Source organism: Perca fluviatilis, chromosome 24, assembly GCF_010015445.1.
Source record: "Perca fluviatilis chromosome 24, GENO_Pfluv_1.0, whole genome shotgun sequence".
Classification (NCBI taxonomy): domain Eukaryota; kingdom Metazoa; phylum Chordata; class Actinopteri; order Perciformes; family Percidae; genus Perca; species Perca fluviatilis.
In genome coordinates, this window is record NC_053135.1 from 19,009,216 (window position 1) to 19,028,423 (window position 19,208).

The 19,208-nt window shown below is 41.4% G+C and overlaps 1 protein-coding gene across 4 annotated transcripts in view; it reads left to right on the forward strand.

Annotated features, from left to right (window-relative positions):
* Positions 1–14,932: 14,932 nt before the first annotated feature.
* zeb2b (zinc finger E-box binding homeobox 2b) overlaps positions 14,933–19,208 on the forward strand; it is a 103,507-nt gene continuing 99,231 nt past the window's right edge. For all 4 annotated transcript variants that reach the window (XM_039793121.1, XM_039793123.1, XM_039793122.1 and 1 more), the window contains exon 1: positions 14,933–15,029. In XM_039793121.1, the coding sequence (XP_039649055.1) occupies positions 14,971–15,029 (59 nt within the window). In that variant the 5' untranslated portion in view covers positions 14,933–14,970. The remainder of the gene's footprint in view (positions 15,030–19,208) is intronic.

Consider the following 19,208-nt stretch of genomic DNA (forward strand, 5'->3'; position numbering starts at 1 on the left):
AATAAACAAGCTGTTCTTTAATGTCGCCAACTGTCGTTTAGGCTCTTCCTAAAGGATCGGTTTAGGCACCGGCACCGTTTTAAAAGTATCGTTTTAGCACCGGCGTCGGGGAAAAAAACCCGAACGATACCCAACTCTAATCGTGATGCATCGTGATATCGAATGGTAATGGAATAGTGAGACCAGTGAATATTCACACCCCTACTGTATGTGGGAAAGTAGTACGTCCAGGACTTGGATGTTTGCGCTCGTTCTCTATTGTATTTCTGGACTGCAACTGTTTTAATTCTTTCCAGCTGAAGTCAGCCGAGCAGCTTAAGTATAGAAAAGGATTTCAAGTAGAACTCCTGAGCCAAGTCTGCTGTATTCAGTTACTAATGTTTGGGTTGTGGCTCCGAGCAGGGTGACATAATATTTGACATGAGATGCCAAGTGTGAGAAACTCTTGTGTGTGTGTGTGTGTGTGTGTGTGTGTGTGTGTGTGTGTGTGTGTGTGTTTTGTTCTCTTCAGGGTGTGAAGGTATTAAACCAACTGGCAGGAATCGCTTTAGAGCCCGGCGACTGATGGGCCAGAACAGCTGCACAGGTACACACACACATACGCATACACACACACACACACACACACACACACACACACACACACACACACACACACACACACACACACACACACACACACACACACACACACACACACAAACACATATATCTACACATGTACATGCACATATACATATTAGGGTTTCCCCTACTTTTATAAGGTTTAGGGATAGCATGCCGAGCCGTTTTTGGCGGTACCTAAGCCGAATTAATGTAAAACTAACTAACTTACTTTTTCTCAGATCTAATGATTGGAGTTGGTTCCGTCTGTCTGACTCTTTAGCAAGTTTTGTTTTCAAACTTTTAAGAGTGTTGTTTTATGTATTATCTGCTCTAGCGTTTGACATTTTAGACACAGATATGCTGACTAATAACGGTCCAAAATTATGTGAAAAACTTAACATTTTCTTGAAGGAAGATCTTCTAACGCCCTCGCCAAATACAAGCACCTAAGTCTTCCACAAAAAAAAAAAACCTAGGGAAAACAGTGCATATGATAGCATTGGTTCAGTAACTCAACCCTGGATGGAGTCCTATTCCGAGGTGAGAATGAGCCCGAAATTTCATCACATCCAAAAAAAATTCCTGTGAGCAAATTTCTGAAGGCACAAAAAAACCAAAAAACAATCGTCCATGCAACTTACACGATTTCACAACAGGTGCAGAAGAAGATCAAGTTGCAACATTTTTTCTCTCCCCCTCTTCTCCTTCCCGCCTCTCTCTTTCTCAAATTAATGCCAGCGAGAGCAGCTTTAGAGACATTTCTGACGTGTGTGTGTGAGGGAGTCAGCAGAAAGAAGAGGGGGGGTTGCTAATAACCAGGCAAGGTACACTAATCTCCGATGGCAACATTTGGTTTACCTTAAGCTGGAGGGACAGCTGTATTAAAAGGAGGAATTATCCTAATCAGTTCAAACTCCATCCTCCTCCCTCCCTGCTTCACCTCTTTGCATATAAAACTTCCACATTAGGCTTAAGAGTACAACGGCTTAGCTGCTGTTCGCCCTACATCTGTCTTCTCTCTGGGACGACCAATCAGAACAGTGGATGGAGGGAGGGAGGGGGTAAAAGGAGGATGGGGAGATGGGGGGGTGGGCGGGAGAGATGGAGGAAAGGGAGAGGATGGGGGAGAGACAGGAGAGGAGTGAGACGGAAGGAGGAAGAAGGATTCAAAGATAAAAATTTAGAGATCTGAGATTCAAAATCCTTTATATAGCCCGCTACGGAGAAATTCACACTGTTGCAGCAGCAAGGGATGGGGGAGGGGGGATAGTACAAGACAATCTAAAGATAAATAAACAGTAAATAAATATAATTAAAGAGAATAGTAAAATGTATTTACAGTAATGCAGTATTGCATTGTGCCACATTATGACTGAAAGACAGTCCAAAGGAAGGAGATGGTGAAGGAAGTAAAGGAGTAATGTGACAGGACAGGTGAAAGAAAACGTTGAGACAGTGGAGAGACAAAAGGTGAGGGGAAAAAAGCGCGTATTATCGCAACTACCTGCACTTGTTTCATTATATTGAATATTAAGACTTTTATTACAGTTTTATTATGGTCCAATAAAATGAAAGCACAATACACTAAACACTAAATAATCCCAGAGGCATAATACAATTTCAGAATATAAAATATCTAAAAAACATATTTATATATATTTAAATACCTCATCTGTACTCTGATTTGTGCCTGTGTCTCCATATCTGAGAATGACAACGAACAGTACTGAATGTACCGATGTTGCATAAAACCAAGATCAATAGGATCAATTCATACACACATCAAGTCGGCAGATACATTTATTTTTCATGCTTCCCTTCAATAGCACTACACCATCTAGGCCTTTTAAGTGGTTTTCTCAAAGCATGATTATATGCTACCTGAATTTCTTTTTTGGTGTAGTGTCCCTTTAAATCTTTTTTTTAATCATGTTAATGTGGAGAAGGTTATATATGAGTGAATCTATTTTCTGTAGATGGATGCCTGTGCACATACAGTTGCATGTCTGCATGCAAAAGTTAGCTTCACATTTTGACACTATGTAATTTCCAGGTGGGACTTGATTTCCCAGGAAGTATTACAAAAACTTGCATAAAGACTATACATTTTCATGTATTTATTGTGTTGTATTATTTCAGCAAAGCAAGGTGTCAGTCAGTGAACTGTTTTTCTGTCTATGAGGTATGTGTATGTCAGACCTGTTCCGGCTGCACTGCAAACAGCTTCTATCTGGCTTTTTTTTCTTTCTTTTTTTTTGCCTCTCTCTCTCCGAGGCCCTCGGCACCATAAATCCGACTGATTACTCCGCACCCCTTTTGCTTGACTGAACCTTCACAATCAGCCGTGGCCGCCAACAATGAGGCCCTGATGAATCAAACATCCATGGCATTAGTTTCACCTTGCTGCCCCTTTCCCATGCGCCGCCGCCTCTTTGTCAGGCCCCGGTTTGATGAGAAGGACTACTGACACTGGCTGCACCTATTGATAGACAATTCTGTAAAGACGGACCCCAACTACCCTACCAAAACCCCAAATGCGCCTCCCTCTTCTCCCCCCTTGTTTGCCCCCAAAAAATAAGCGACAGAATTTGATTGGGGCGCTGCATTAAAACCCCTGCTGTCTGGTCTGCAGGAGGCTTTGTGTTTAGTTTTCTGGCTGTAGGGGTTCTTTATTGCAATGTCTCAAATATTTGCCAAAGTGACTGTACTTTTATGAAGTAGTCCTTTCAACACACTGGTAAAAAAAAAACTTGTCTTTTAGATACTGAACACGTAGAGACCAAGAAGACAGGAAGATGCATGAGATGCACTTTTGTATGCAGCTTCCCCCCATTCTTTTAAAGGTCCCATGACATGGTGCTCCTTTATATAGACCTTAGTGGTCCCCTAATACTGTATCTGAAGTCTCCTTTATATAGACCTTAGTGGTCCCCTAATACTGTATCTGAAGTCTCTTTTATATAGACCTTAGTGGTCCCCTAATACTGTATCTGAAGTCTCCTTTATATAGACCTTAGTGGTCCCCTAATACTGTATCTGAAGTCTCTTTTATATAGGCCTTAGTGGTCCTCTAATAATGTATCTGAAGTCTCTTTTATATAGACCTTAGTGGTCCTCTAATAATGTATCTGAAGTCTCTTTTATATAGACCTTAGTGGTCCCCTAATAATGTATCTGAAGTCTCTTTTATATAGGCCTTAGTGGTCCCCTAATAATGTATCTGAAGTCTCTTTTATATAGACCTTAGTGGTCCCCTAATAATGTATCTGAAGTCTCTTTTATATAGACCTTGGTTGTCCCCTAATACTGTATCTGAAGTCTCTTTTATATAGGCGTTAGTCGCTGTCTAAATAATGTATCTGAAGTCTCTTATAGACGCGCTTAGTGGTCCCCTAATACTGTATCTGAAGTCTCTTTTATATAACCCTTAGTGGTCCCCTAATACTGTATCTGAAGTCTTTTTTATATAGACCTTAGTGGTCCCCTATACTACTGTATCTGAAGTCTCTTTTATATAGACCTTAGTGGTCCCGTAATACTGTATCTGAAGTTTCTTTTTTATAGACCTTTGGTCGCCCCCTAATAATGTATCTGAAGTCTCTTTTATATAGACCTTAGTGGTCCCCTAATAATGTATCTGAAGTCTCTTTTATATCGGCCTTAGTGGTCCCCTAATAATGTATCTGAAGTCTCTTTTATATAGACCTTAGTGGTCCCCTAATACTGTATCTGAAGTATCTTTTATATAGGCCTTAGTGGTCCCCTAATACTGTATCTGAAGTCTCTTTTATATAGACCTTAGTGGTCCCCTAATACTGTATCTGAAGTCTCTTTTATATAGACCTTAGTGTTTCCCCTAATACTGTATCTGAAGTCTCTTTTATATAGACCTTAGTGGTCCCCTAATACTGTATCTGAAGTCTCTTATATATAGGCCTTAGTTGCCTGGTCCCCTAATACTGTATCTGAAGTCTTTTTTATATAGACCTTAGTGGTCCCATAATATACTGTATCTGAAGTCTCTTTTATATAGACCTTAGTGGTCCCATAATACTGTATCTGAAGTCTCTTTCCAAAAATTCAGCCTTGGTGCAGAATTACAGCCACTAGAGCCAGTCCCACAATGAGCTTTCCTTAGGATGTGTCATTTCTGTGTCTGTAGCTATGAGTGAGAAGGAGGGGAGCAAGGTGGAGGGTGGGGGTGTGGCCTTGACCAACTGCCACTTTGCTCATTTGAAAGCCTGTTTATCTCTCTCCTCATGGGTGGGCCAAATTCTCTGGGCGGGCAAAGCAGAGAAAGGGGAGATAACCTTGCTCCTTATGACCTCATAAGGAGAAGATTCCTGATTGGTCCATCTGAGCTTTCATTTTCTCAAAGACAGAGCAGGATACCCAGGGCTCGGTTTACACCTATCACCATTTCTAGCCACTGGGGGACCATAGGCAGGCTGGGGGAACGCATATTAATGTTAAAAAAACCTCATAAAGTGACATTTTCATGCCATGGGACCTTTAAATGTTCCATGTTGTGAAAAGTGAGATGTCTTTTTTTTGTTTTTTTTTGTTTATGAAGCAGGTTGAGGTGCTCTATAAATAATATAATACAAATAAGTTTCCAAACTTAATCCACAGAGAAATGCACACAGTATGTACTCAGATACTGTGCCTTTAAACGAGCTGCCAGGACTTCCGTATTGTTGTATTTAGGTAGAAAGTGGCGCTGCAGTGCCGTTACAGTTATTCCCCGGCTGCAGTGTGCAAAGTGCAGAGACTACAAGAGGGCAGATGCAGTAGACCCAGAAACACTGACCAATCGGAGCAGACTGGGCTTTTTTGGGAGGGGGGCTTAAAGAGACAGTCGCTAAAAAACATTTCAGGCAGAGGGGGACGACCGGTATATTCAGACAAACAGTATGAGAAAAATAATGTTTGGTTTTTTTAACATTAAAACATGTAAACATGTTCTAGTAGAGACCCCAAGTTTAAACCTAAAAATACGGTAAGCAGAATATGGGAGCTTTAAATGATTCGGTTGTCTTCCGAACACTTGCTTGACAAATCTTCAAGGAAACAACAACTTGGATAAATGAAGTTGAGGAAGAAGTCCATTTTTGAAATAAAACTCTCTCTAAATCTCTAAATTGAGATAATATGTGTACTGTAGATCAAATTTGTACCTGCAAGTACTTAGGTGGCAGTAACAGTTTCACATGATGAGCACATGGACATTGCATAAGACGCAATTCATGCTTTTATCAAATAATCCTTTAATGGTAGAAAAACATAATCTTTCACCTTTATTCCACCACCGAATTTCCGCTAATGCTGGATACAAATGTTTTTGCGACTGGTTTAAAACCTGTTTATAACATCGATGCTGATCTGACCTGACTTTCCTTCAAAGGAGAAATAGAAATAAAAGCAGAAATAAAAGGAGTGTTGGAAACCGTTCCCTATCCCGTAAACAGCACATTCTATAGTGTGTTCTCCATTCTGTAGTGGTGTTCGAATTCTCCGCGGTTAATTTCCCTTCACTATGTAGTCCACTGTAAAAATACCCACAATTCACAGCTAATTTGAGTGTACATAAGATGTACCTTACATTCTACTCCTGTATACCACAATGCAACGCGGCCGTGTTTTCACGGAGGAGAAGAAGAAGCAGAAGCAGCCGCGGAAACTGAAAAGGAAAAATGGAGCGGGCTTTAGTTTCTAAACAGTGGAAGTGTAACATGCAACATATATAATATACAACCTTTAATATTCTCCTGAATGCTCGTTTTGCTTCAGGGACGTATTGGAAGTAATTTTTGTTTTGGTTTGTTTACATGATCCGTCACAAATAACCGGCGCATCTACTGACGCAGCGATGTTTTCAGTGTAGTGTCCGAAATCTGGTTTGGTCTTTCCCTATATAGTTCACTATTTAATAAACACTATATAGGGAATAGTGAGTGAGTGGATGAAGGGAACGGTTTGGAACACAGCTAAGGTCTTGGTGTTTTTCTGATATCAAACGGCAGTTCTTTATTAACCTCTGCAGCCAGCGCAGTGGTGGGGTTTCTGAGTTTCTATGGTTTGCTGTTACCGTGTGGAGCAGGCAGCTCGGCCTTGCTGCGCCATCGTATCACTAGCACAAGTTCAGACCCTAACTGTACTGTGAAACTGTTTTGGGGCCGCTTACAACTAGCACAGAGCTTGGCAAACATGAGTGTGTGTGTGGGGAAGGAGAGAGAGGGTTGCTATAATGCTCAAGGCTGCTTATAATGAGAGAGAGAGACAGACCCCAAACACGGCACACTCTCAGCAGTGAAAGCTCACCCAACGTGCTACCCACAATGTTTTATTCATTGAGATAGATTTGATTATATTTGAATTTAATTGACATTTGGAGATAAATGAAGAGTTTCATTCCAAAAATGAGACATCCACTATTTAACAAAATTAACACCACTTAGAAAGTGATGACTGGCATGAAAGTCAAATCGCATTAAAGCTTCTTGTTGAAAGTGATATTGTTTATCAGCTGAAATAAGCTTTAAGGATAAAATGTGTGAATATGTTTTATGACTGAAGTGAAGTCAGTCATTTTTTTGGAGTTCAACTTAAATACAAATAACTTTGATATGAAATCAGTGGAAGTTGTTACAATTTTGAGCATATGTATTCAATGCTACTTTATACTTCTACTCATTTCAGAGGCAATTATCTTACTCTTTACATGTATTTTAAAGCTTTAGATCCTAGTTACTTTGAAAATTTTGATTATTAATGAATCATTGAGCTGCAGATGGATATGTATGCATGTTTTTGCTCTTTGGGTAGAACCACTAAAGGTGGGAACCAGCGGCTTACATCACTTTCATGCATGAACTTTTTATGCGAATTGAAGCTGGTATTTGCTATGCAGAAGGGAGGTCAGCAGGTACTCTCACCGACGGTTGAATTGGACAAATATTTGCCAAATTTCAGGACATCTAAAATGTCCACTCGGCTGTTATGAAGTCATTTTGCACCATTCATCAGCTGAATCGTGTCCAGCCTACATCATTATTCATTTGCCAGTATTCCCCAATTCATTCGCCAGTTTGTCCACTATTTATTGTGCTGAGCTTCAAATTGTTTTTGCAATATTGCCATATTGTATCAAATTTTGCCATTTCTTCCTATCCTATTCCCATTTTCTAACTGGAGGTGCATAGGCTGTTCTCTGTAGAGGTTGTGGGGGATAGAGTTATTTCAACAGTCAGAGCACTTCCGAGGCTTGGATGGGCATGAACCTCTCCCAGTTGAACCATCACTGCAAAATACTATGACTCCCACGGATCATTTTGGTTAGAAACATCCAGTCAAAGAGCTTTAAATTGGGCTGTTGGCACTGCTAACGGAGCAGGTGGGGGTGGGAGGGGGAAATATTACACCGTGTAGATCCTTGATTGTTGGACAGTGTTTTGTTCCAATCTGCAACAACAAGGTATTCTGAATTTGCTATGGCTCAGGTATGCAATGGTCACTGAGGCTCGTGTATATTGTATAGTATGTATAATAAAGCATGATTTCTCGGTTATAAGTGAAAGTCAATGAGCTATGAGCTAAGATGCTATGTGGAACTATTTAATTACTGTGCAATTGAGAACTTTTTGCACTGTGAAAATGGAGTATATACATTTAAACATGGTTGTTATAATATCAGTTTAGTGTCTTGAGTAGTGAGCTGATAGGGTAAATGCTGACACATGACATGGGGGGAGGGGGCGTGTTTTTGTGATGGTGATATAGATTTGCAGGTGTGTAGGAGATTGTTTCCGACTGGAAGCAGTCACGCAGAGCCTCAAGCAGACGGCTGCACGCCAGATGTTTCTACACAGAGAACACTAAGTGTGTACTTGCTGACCTTGTACATACTTACAAGTATGTACTTGTAAGTGTGTACTTGCAAGTCTGTACTTGTGTTTACGACGTATTATAATATTACTTTTAAACTTTTTTCAACATACTATACTACGACTTTTCAAAAATAAAAAAAGACATCTGTCTATAAAAACAAGAGCTTGACTGATATATCTGTCAGGCTGATAAATCCAAAATGAAGAAGTCAAATACACAGACAAGTCTTAAATGTGCATTGGACTGGTGGTGTAAAGGTACTGTTTCTGCCTTAAAATAACTGGAACACTTGTGAGGACAAAGACACTGAAAGACTTTTGTTGTTATCCCACAACACAGACTTTCGCAAATACACCTTTTGAAAACCTGAACTACAACACCCCAGAGCCGTAAATGGGGGAACGGCGGCCACCCAACGGCAGGAGAGACCGACTCCTGCAGGCCCGGCTTCAGACGCTAACGCATGCAGTGTCTAGGTGAGTCAGATTAACACAGCACAAACCCCTCTAGAAGTAAAAAAGACGTACACTCATCCAGGCAAGTTTAGTCTCATTCCCACTTTAAATGCATCATATAAGGGGGACCTCTGGCTTGCCCATTGTAGTGTGCTCCCCATGTGGGCCGCATCCTCGGACCGAATCCGACCTACGGTCCCTTTGCTGCGTGTCGTCCCCCATCTCTCTCCCCCTTCCTGTCTTCACGCTATTCTATCAATTAAAGGCCATAAAAGCCCCCGAAAATATATATTTAAATGCTTCATGTAGGGAAAAGAGACTATGAGACTAGGGATTAATGTTATCAGCTAGGCTAGCCTCTAGTAGCTGTGTATCTCTGTAACAATGGTAAAGATACACTTTGTAACAATGGTAAACATTTGTAGCAATGGTAGTATGTAAAACCTTTTCAAGAACAAATATTACATCCCTAACATTGTCCATCAAAAAACAATCTGACCTTGGTTCTATGGAGAACCTTTTATTATGTTAATGCCTTTTGTAAAATGGCACTTTGCTGCAGCACATGGATTGTTCAAGCTCACATGCAGTAGAAGCGTTTTTGTAGCACATACACAGACATTTGGAGTAGTTCCATGGACTAAAAAAAAATCCCTCTTTGTTTGGGATGATGGCTTCCCCTCAGTCTCAACATGTGTCCGGCCCAGTGAGGTTTAAATCTGCCCACCTGTCCACACACTAATCCTCCCAGCCTTATTACAAAACTGTGCAATTAATTAAAGGCTCAATCGTTGGGATTAGTAACCTACATTCAATTTGATACTCGTATCAGTAACTCAAGTATGTACAAAAGTGTTGTTTTCCAGGATTGTAGGAAAAAGTACGCTGGCTCGAATATAAAACTCTGAAAAACGAGTGTGAACTTTGAATCGTTGCCAGTGAAATGATGCAATAAAACAAAACAACAAGGGGGGGTTTTAGTGCAACAGCAGTGCTATTCTCGTTTACAGTGGCATTACGGAGATTAAGATTATCTCCGTTGTATGTTTACAGCATAATGAAACAGGCCTGATATAAAGACCATCAAATCTGGATTAGGTCATTCACAGCAGAGGGGGGAAATTTATTCCAATGATTATTGTGAGCAGGTTGTGCCGCACCGCAATCCCTTTCTGGGCTGACGTTTGTCTGAACACCACCTACACGCACACCTATTCTCACACAACACACATACCTATGTGATACACACATGTGGGTGGGCTTTTTTTCTCCATCTTTTGTACAATCAATACATTTCCCACCTTGCATCTCTTCCTATCCTATTGTATTCTAACGTCTGTCACATGTAGAATCACATTTGTACACACAGAACTGTGTGTGTGTGTGTGTGTGTGTGTGTGTGTGTGTGTGTGTGTGTGTGTGTGTGTGTGTGTGTGTTTACATGCATGTGTGTGTTTTGTGCGCGTGTGTACAGGGCCGTTACAAAAGCAGGTTATGGCAGCACAGAAATGACACAGTGCAACAGATGATGGGCATTATCCCATCAACCTGCTGTTTCGCTACACACTCTGTCCCCTCTATGTTCTCTTTGAAAGGACAGCAGGAGTGTGTGTGTGTTGTTGGGGGGTCCTTTCACACACCCAACCACACACACTTTCATGCACAAACACACACTCTGCACCTGTCACAGACAGCCTGTCGGAGCAGGAGAAAAAAAACTTGAGCCCGTGAGGAAGCGCTGAGCGAAGGGCTGTGTTTGAGATGAGTGAGGCCATAACTGATTCAACTGAACTGATTAAACATAGACCATGTGTTGTTTCTAAAAAAAAAATAAAAAAAAAAGCTGCAGTTGCCAGGTTTAGACACTGAATTTTGAGGACTTCACTAAATGATCGAGTTGCATTCCAAAACACAGACCAAATCTTGTGAGCGCAGTATTCCGTTTAAAGTTTTTAGTTTGGTCCAGTGTGCAGCTTTTTTCCAATCTCTGAGCGTTTTCAATGATGAACTGACAGCTATTTCATTTAGGTGATGAATAGTCTCGTGTTTCACTATCACTAACGTTATCCACAATCGTATTTACAAATGATATATCCAGCTACAAAAAAAGCCTGAAAGTCAGAAGTTAAGACGGAAGTACAAAGAGTCATTGCTATGGAGATGATCCAGCGTCTCGTCTCGTTGGTGTGAACTGGCAGCTTTCAGAACGCTGCAGATCGTGTAGCTGCATGTTTACACTCGCCTCATCGCAAATCTTTGGTCCGAACTGGGCTTTATATGGCGCTGAGAAGATTCGACGGTGAAACTGTCATTCAATTGTCTTTCAATCGATGAATCAAATATTTGACTTGAAGCTTTTGATATCGGGGCAGCGTATCAGCAAACAAAAGACGTACACCTACACAGGTGTAAACCTTGGATGTAATATACCTTGCCAGAAGGTTAACTCCTTTGCCTGTAAATTGCCGCCGTGCCCCCCTATCATCACCACCGCCACCGGACAATAGGCTCAGCAGTGGCCTGGTGATTGCCTCTTTTCAAATGGAAATGCCGGTCGCCTCTCTTCTGCCAGGTTCCCCTAAGCAGTGTACAAATTACAGTTTACAAGGCATGGAGGAATAAAAAAAAAATACAGAGAGAGAGCAGATAGACAGAAAAAGAGAAAGTGGGAGGGATGGTGAGCAAAAGCGGAATATCTTTTCTCTCGCTATTTTTTTTTTTAATTCGACAAAGTGACATGTAAATTAGCCTTTAAGTGCTCCACTCGGGGACTGTGATCGTGCCCTAATTGTCGCAGTCAATTGTGGCCAACAGTCTCTTCAATCCGGGCAGCTTTTGACAACAAGCTCGCCAGGTTCAAAAGACGAATCATCTACTCGCCTCTCAACACACACACATGCACACACACACACACACACACACACATGCACTCTGTGTTTTTAGGTGGCTGCAAAGAAAAAAATGCGTCAAGAGCGAGAGGTGAGAGTGATAGCTTTACTCGGTAAGGAAAGAAAGATGGCAGGAAGTGGTAAACACAACAGCAATTTGCTTCCTGCACCGGCTTATATCAACATTCCCCCAAAATCCTTTTCAGTGTCAAGATAACAAACGCCACGGATGACAATGCAGGAAAGGATGGTATGTCTAAAAATGAGCAGTGGGGGTATACAGTGCACGCAGCGGACCGTTAACTGACTTTCTCCGAGTCCTACAGGGCCATAAACTTTAGCGGCGGATGAAAAAGATATGTTTGTCTGAGGCGGCGCTGAAAAATAATGCAAACATTTGAAACCGCAAACTGCCAAAAAAACAACAACTCTGGAGTCTTATCAAAGAGGCGAATAGTTCAAAGCTGACCTCTCTGCAAAACTTCTGCAACAGTAGGTGAAAAAAAAAAAACATTACTTTGCTGCCATTTAGTTTGTAGTTAGGGATGGTTTTTGGACAGACACACAAACACTCTTCTTGTAGCCAAGTTTGGAGGCAGTTACATCGAGTCTTGGAAGTCAGTTTGTTGTCTTTGTGCTGATTATTTGTGTGGTGCGCTGTGCTTTCTCGCCCATTGTTAAGAGATGTTGCAAAGCTCAGTGACTGAATGTAAAGCTGGATCGTTAGAGTGCATAGGCACCAGCTTTCCCATTTCTTTTTGTTTTATACAACTTTTTACGTTTCTTTTATGAGCAAATATTTTTTGAAAGAAATGTAATACTATTTTGTTAGTTTTTATCAGTGTAATACTTTTAAAATGCCGTATAAGCAATCATCCTACAATATCTTCCCCTGGTAACTAAAGCATGATGATGTTTTTTTTGATGGGTTTGCAAAGGCAACTCAAGGCACTTTGTTAAATTTAGGGAAAGATTAAAAGTCAATACATCTTGTCTGTGCTTTTCTTTTTCAATATTTAGCCAAAACCACCACAATCTTTTCCCTAAACGTTAACCAAGTGTTTCATTGATCTAACACAGTCATTTCAACGCTTCCCGTTCATTTCAGCCTGGTCTCACAGAATTCCGTGAAATCATCACGAACTGTTAACAGCGCATTACGTGGCGGTGGGACGGAATGTGTGAAGATTCCGTGTGGCCACCATGGATAACAATGCCAAACTAAAGTCAATGACAAGATGACGATGCATTAAGAGCAACAACGCTAGCGAGTAGTATGAAAGCCCGAAAATCCGCTTAGGGAGGTTGGTTGGGGGGGTGGATGGGTCAAACCACACAAGACTTCCACCCAGGAGACCGGGGATTGTGTCATGATTCCTAACCCTAACCGTCCCGTTCTTCTTTTCCTAAACCCAATCCGTCCGCTGTATACGGCCGTCCCGTTCTTCTTTTCCTAAACGCAAGTCGTTATTGTCCCGCCCACCCACGACCTTTTCCTTAACTTAAGGGTCTGTGTTAATTTCACAGAATTCTGTAAGATCAGGTTGGTTCATTTCTATGGGAGGAGCCATGCAATGCATTCTGGGAGCGTCACGGGGACTTTGGAGAAGCGGGGCGTCCAGTCGCCCGCTCCTCATTTGCAGCCAGCCCCACGTGACGCCTTCATCCAATCAGGTGCAGCCATTGTGGTTATAGGAGAGTGGAGCCTGTTTTCTTTGCTTGTCATTGGTCAGTGAAGAGAAACTGGTGGCGAGAACATCTAGCGTGCAATGCTGGGAAGCAACGGCGATCCCATCCGTGACAACCGCGCGTATATATGGACACGTACTACACACTTTCTGGATGGAATAAAGTCGCCGGTGATCAACAGCAATCACATTCACTTTTAAAATGTATTTGGCACAGCAAATTGGTAGCAAAGAAACTTATTTTGTAGAAAGAAGCTTTCCTATCACTGATATTTTCATCTTACATGAGTCATGGTTCAGAACTATATATTTAATATACACCAGGGCTTCACAAACGTATCACTCAAAGGTCTGCATCTGAATCCAGGTCGGAGGACCGGAACGATTGGCAATGAAAAACATAACATTTAATCAACTCTCTTTGAACTTTTAAGCAATATATATTTAAGTTTTCTGTGTTTCCTGCTCAACTTTTCTACAGATATGGTTACCGTCACATGGAATTCGGTACCGGTACCCAACGGTACCTTTATTTTCCCCGCATCATGATTATTTGGACGTTTTTTTACTACATTTTTTCTTTTACGCTGATATATACTATTTGATATAATAAATAAAAGAAGGATCACCAAAATTGTATAAACGGATCTTTGGGCCTAGAGTTATGTCTACTAAGTTGTTGTTTTTTAATAACATGCCAACAAATGAAAACTTAATAAATAAATAAATTGTGCTTGTAAGACAGGTATGACTTTTGTCATTCTTGCTTTTGTTTTTCTTGTAAAAAGGAAATGCATCCCTTGTGAGTCGCATGTCGGATTACATGATTTCTGGGTAACGAAGTCCTCCAAATCCAGCTACCTTTTGCTGCCATTTGGCTCTGCAACAACTCAAGGCCGGTTTTTCAAGGCCAATACTGATTATTAGTAGTGAATGAAACCGATATTTGGAACTGATATGCATTTACAGTGAAAATGAAAATGAAAATTTTATAAGATTTTGGAATGTTACAAACTCCCAACACCAAACTTTGTTTAAATGCTTTAAGCAATTATTTGATAAATGAGAAACTTTCAAAACAATACCCAGTAACAGATAATCAGATAGTGTTGTGGGGGGGACATGAAGTCTCAGTGGTGAGTGAAACCGAAGTCGAGGGACAGACACCGAGCTGGAGCCGAGCCAAAGTAGACCACTTTTTAATTCATTAACTATCTGTTATCACGCAAACAAAACGCAGATACACATAATCTGCAGACAGCCAAGAAAAACGGCCAGGGTCCCTATCTGAAAATTGTGATAATGTTCCTCTAGAATCACCATAACATCTCTTGCTGTCTGTCCATGTATCTGCATATGTTGCACTATTACATGTGATTGCAGATCTTGTTTTTCTACCCAAACACAGTCTCCGGGCAGCACGTCCTACCAGCTGATGCGCGCTTCATGTCGAGAGATCTGACTGAGTGGAAAATCTCGGCGAGCCGGACAAGGTTCCTGCATGTGTAAGTCAGATCTTTTTTAATTCTATCTCTGTGTCCTGAGAGGGTGTAAACTCATATACAGAGGCAGATATTAAGAGCGCGCCGATATGCAAATGTCTGTCGAGATTAGAGCTACAACAATTATTCAAATGTTTGATTCATTATTCATCGGAGAATGCCGTCAATTATTAATTTCAGCGAGCGATAAGTCGTCTTTTTTTTTTCTTCTCTTCCTTCTTGTCATAGGGAAAAGTTTTCCTCGTGGGATCTATCGAGAGTCCCCATCAAAAAAGCATTTTTATTTGTCAAGTACAGTAAATGTGCGGGACTTGTTTTTGGTGGCGCCAGTACAGAGACTGCAACTGGATCAGGCATGAGACCGTTAGGACGCTCCCTCGGTGCTCGGAGCGTTTCCATAGCGATTAGTAGAACTACTGACCATTTACAAGGCTTCCCTCACTCTCATTAATCAGCCAATAAAGAATCTCAGTAAGTCATCGCCGAGCGTTTTAAAATGCATACCATGTAGCACATAATCTCTCTTTACTGTTGACTGTCAAATGAAGGCAAACAAGTAAAAAAAAAAGTCTGTATTAACAGAAACCACACAGCAAATTATTAAAAGGTATCTTTTCATCTTGTGAAAATAATTGTACAATTAAGTTTGTCTGCATTCGTATCAAAGGGGTCAACGCATTCTCATGAGTGGGTCCGTGTGATATCGTACGAAAATGTATGCACACCCAAATGTATGATATTTTACCAAACTAGGAGACCGCCGGCTGGTCACGTGACGCCGGCTGGTCACGTGACACCGGCTGGCTACGAGCTCCATGACGCCGAGCGGGGCGGTTGCTAGCTGTTAGATAGATAGATAGATAGATAGATAGATAGACAGATAGATACTTTATTCATCCCCATGGGGAAAGTCAAGGTCCCAGTAGCTTAAAGACATCACACACAACATACAAATACATAATAAACATAACATAAACCACATCAATAATATGGACAATAAAAGAAAAGATACTAAATAAAAAATCCCCATTAATGTACTAAGGGATGTATAAGCATGAGAGGCCTGCAGTGACAGGGCGGGGACTGACCCTGTGAGTCAGTCTGCATGGTAAGGTGCTCTACGAGAGGGGGTGTCATGGTGGTAGTGCAAATAAATCCAATAGTGCAAGGATGAAGTCTAGAGCCCAGCATTAAATATGGACAACAAATATGTTTGTTTAAGCCGCTACAGAGCTCCGCCACAGCTCGGTCGTATCAGCAGCAGTTAGTGGATGTGTTCCGGCTGCTGCACAGCTCTGGGACGCCGGCTACGGCGCTCCGCATGGTGCTCCGTCAGGTCAGCGGTAGCCGAGAATTGGTGACTTTGAGCCGGGTTCGGAGCACCGCGAGCTGCCGGTCGTTTCGGCAGACATTGAGGTTGAGTTTAGGCGACAACATATGAGCGTTTGACGCGACGAAAGTTAAGAGTAGACACCAAAACGAAACGACTAATAAAAGAGACAAATATAAACATTGTTGGTAAAAAACATTAAATCTATATACACACATACGCACATTGCGAGAGGGCAGAAATCAAAAGCACAATAAGACATATGAGGTAGAATGAAAGTTACTACTTGTGTGTCTGGTGGTACTAAAAAAAAAAGAAAAGAAGAGTTTCAAGAGAAGTGTATTCAGTCGTCTCTCCCAACGTGTTCCTTTGGAAGCCACGCAGCATCTGACCCCTCTCTGCAGGGAAAGAAGGAAGAAGAAAAAACCGATGCCTAACACATGTTATGTTTGTCTCTTTCTTGTAAGAGTCTCCGTCGAATAAGTGGTCATTTGTAGAAGCCTCTGCACAGTTTGCGGCTAACAAGAACAACATCAAAAAATCAATACTTTTTTTTTGTTGGGGTGTAAGCATTTGTTTCTGTCTGCAGCAATCTGGTATGCAGCAATCTTGTTCTCCTCCGCTTTCTTGTTCAACTGAGAGAGATCAGAAATGCTCAGAAAAGAGAGTTTTATCTCTCTCTCTCTCTCTCTCTTGCTCTCGGCAAATGTAAACTTAATTCATTTTGCGTGTTTGAGGAGTTTTGAGCCTTCTCTCGGTCTTTAATTGTCCGTCAATCTCCGGAGCCGCTGCGTCGTCGAGGCTCTCTCGCGGTGGCTATCACAGAGCCAAAACCCCACCGAGAGATATCAAGTTTTTTGATGTCACAGCCACAAACAAAGCGTCGAGACGAGACGCGTTTCTCAGATACTCGGGCTTTCGCTGTCGTGCATTCGGGAAAAAACCCTCTGAAAACGCCAACAACAGCAGCAGCGTTATTATAATTAAAGAGGCAAACGTTGCTTTATTTTCAGGGCTGAAGCACAAACTGTATGCTGAGGGTTGAACACTCCAGAGGCCGGGCCGCAGCCACTTGGCAGCTGTTTGGAATTGTGGAAAGCAATTTTTCCCCCCCGAGACCCACTTTCTGGTCGCTCCAGCTTGGTTTGATTCTCTGCATCAGGGGTCTTCAAGGTTTTTTAAGGCAAGGACCCTTGAGAGAGACTATTGTAAAATGAAGTTACAATACAATAATGTGTACGGCGGCCTCCAGCCTTTATACTTGACCTTTTTAGTGCATCGAATACTAAGCTATTACTACTACTGTTAATACTATTAAAATAATAATTGTGGGTATGATTTTATAAATCATGTTTAGTGTTAAACATACATGTGGCATGTTCAATGGTGGCCTTTGTCAACGTAAAATAAAGTCACGCTTTAGAGTGCCGCGTCCTGTGCTCTGAGGAACCGATGATCGGATCCCAAAAGGTTCCAGTAAAGAAACGGGTTCAATCGGAGTCGGTTTTGAAACGATTCCAAGCTGGAACCGGTTCTCGCTGCCCAATCCTACCGACTCCTACAGCTGAGCGCCGACTGTCAGTGAACTTGCCTTCAGCGTCTTGTTTTTCTCTCTGGGCATCTCAAAACAATGCCCAGCCCTACCTACTGGAAAAAAAATCCAATAATTTAGAAAATACATTATTTTACGTCACAGATTATTTGTGCTGCGGGCAAGTCTGAGTCATCGTGATGAGGCGTTTTATCCCCCAAAAAAATATAAAACCTCCCCTCTTACTTCATGTCTGAGAGATGTCATTATGTCAGAGGCACGCGTGATGCAACCACTGAGAAAAAGCATCGCCGCCCAACACATGAGGATGAGGTACTGCAGTCTACGTGTTGCTGAGATTTTCTGGGGCTAACCCACACTTTAAATGATAATGGATTTTATTCTCAGTTTTTCACTGGGGGAGTTTAGGGTTTCCCATGCTGGATGGAACTCTTGTTTTAAAGTTGATTTGTTGAGCCTGTAAAGATCTAGAGGGAGAAGCTGAATCATTGTTCTGCTTGAAAAAATAGAGTCTGAGACGTTTGTGCTAACAATTAAGAGTGTTGGCACAAATGATCAGCTTTTGGCTCCTCCGGACCAAAGACATCCAGTGTTAGGGTCATATGTTTCACTTGTCGCCACATCAGTTTGGTGTTGCTTTGACCTTTGACCTCGTTGCTTTTGTTGTGCGTAATGCGGGACAGGAGCTTAAACCTAATCTCCTGTTATAGTTCAGATCCATAAATATTTCATGTTTGGATTTGGTGTGTGTGTGGGTGGGTTTGTGTGTGGGTGGGTACGGGTTTGCGTGTGTGTGATTTTGTGTGTTTTTAACGTTATCTGTTGATTGTTGGAGCAGACGAGGCAAGAACATGTTCAATGTGAACAGACAATATAGTTTTATCTTATTTTGGCTGCATATAAACATCTGAATCTCTCCTTTTTTTTTCTCAAATTCATGACCCTTTTTTCTCTCAGCGGTGGAAGAAGTATTCCGATCATTTGCTTAAGTAAAAGTACCAATACCACACTCTAGATAAGTTAAGTTAAAGTCCTGCATTGAAAATGTGACTTAAGTAAAAGTATGTAAGTATCATCCAACTAAGTGCTCTTTTAGCATTAGTATAATCAACTTTTATTGTAGAGGGCCAAACTCTCCTCCCATTGTAGAAAGAGTAAAGGATCCAACCAGTAGTGTGTTTAATGGTCTAATCATCTCAGCTGGACTTGTAGCCGTTATATTGTCGGCTAGTTTACTTTAGAATCAAACATCAGATTTTATAAACTACATGTGTTTTGTGTGCAGGAATCTTAATGTGTA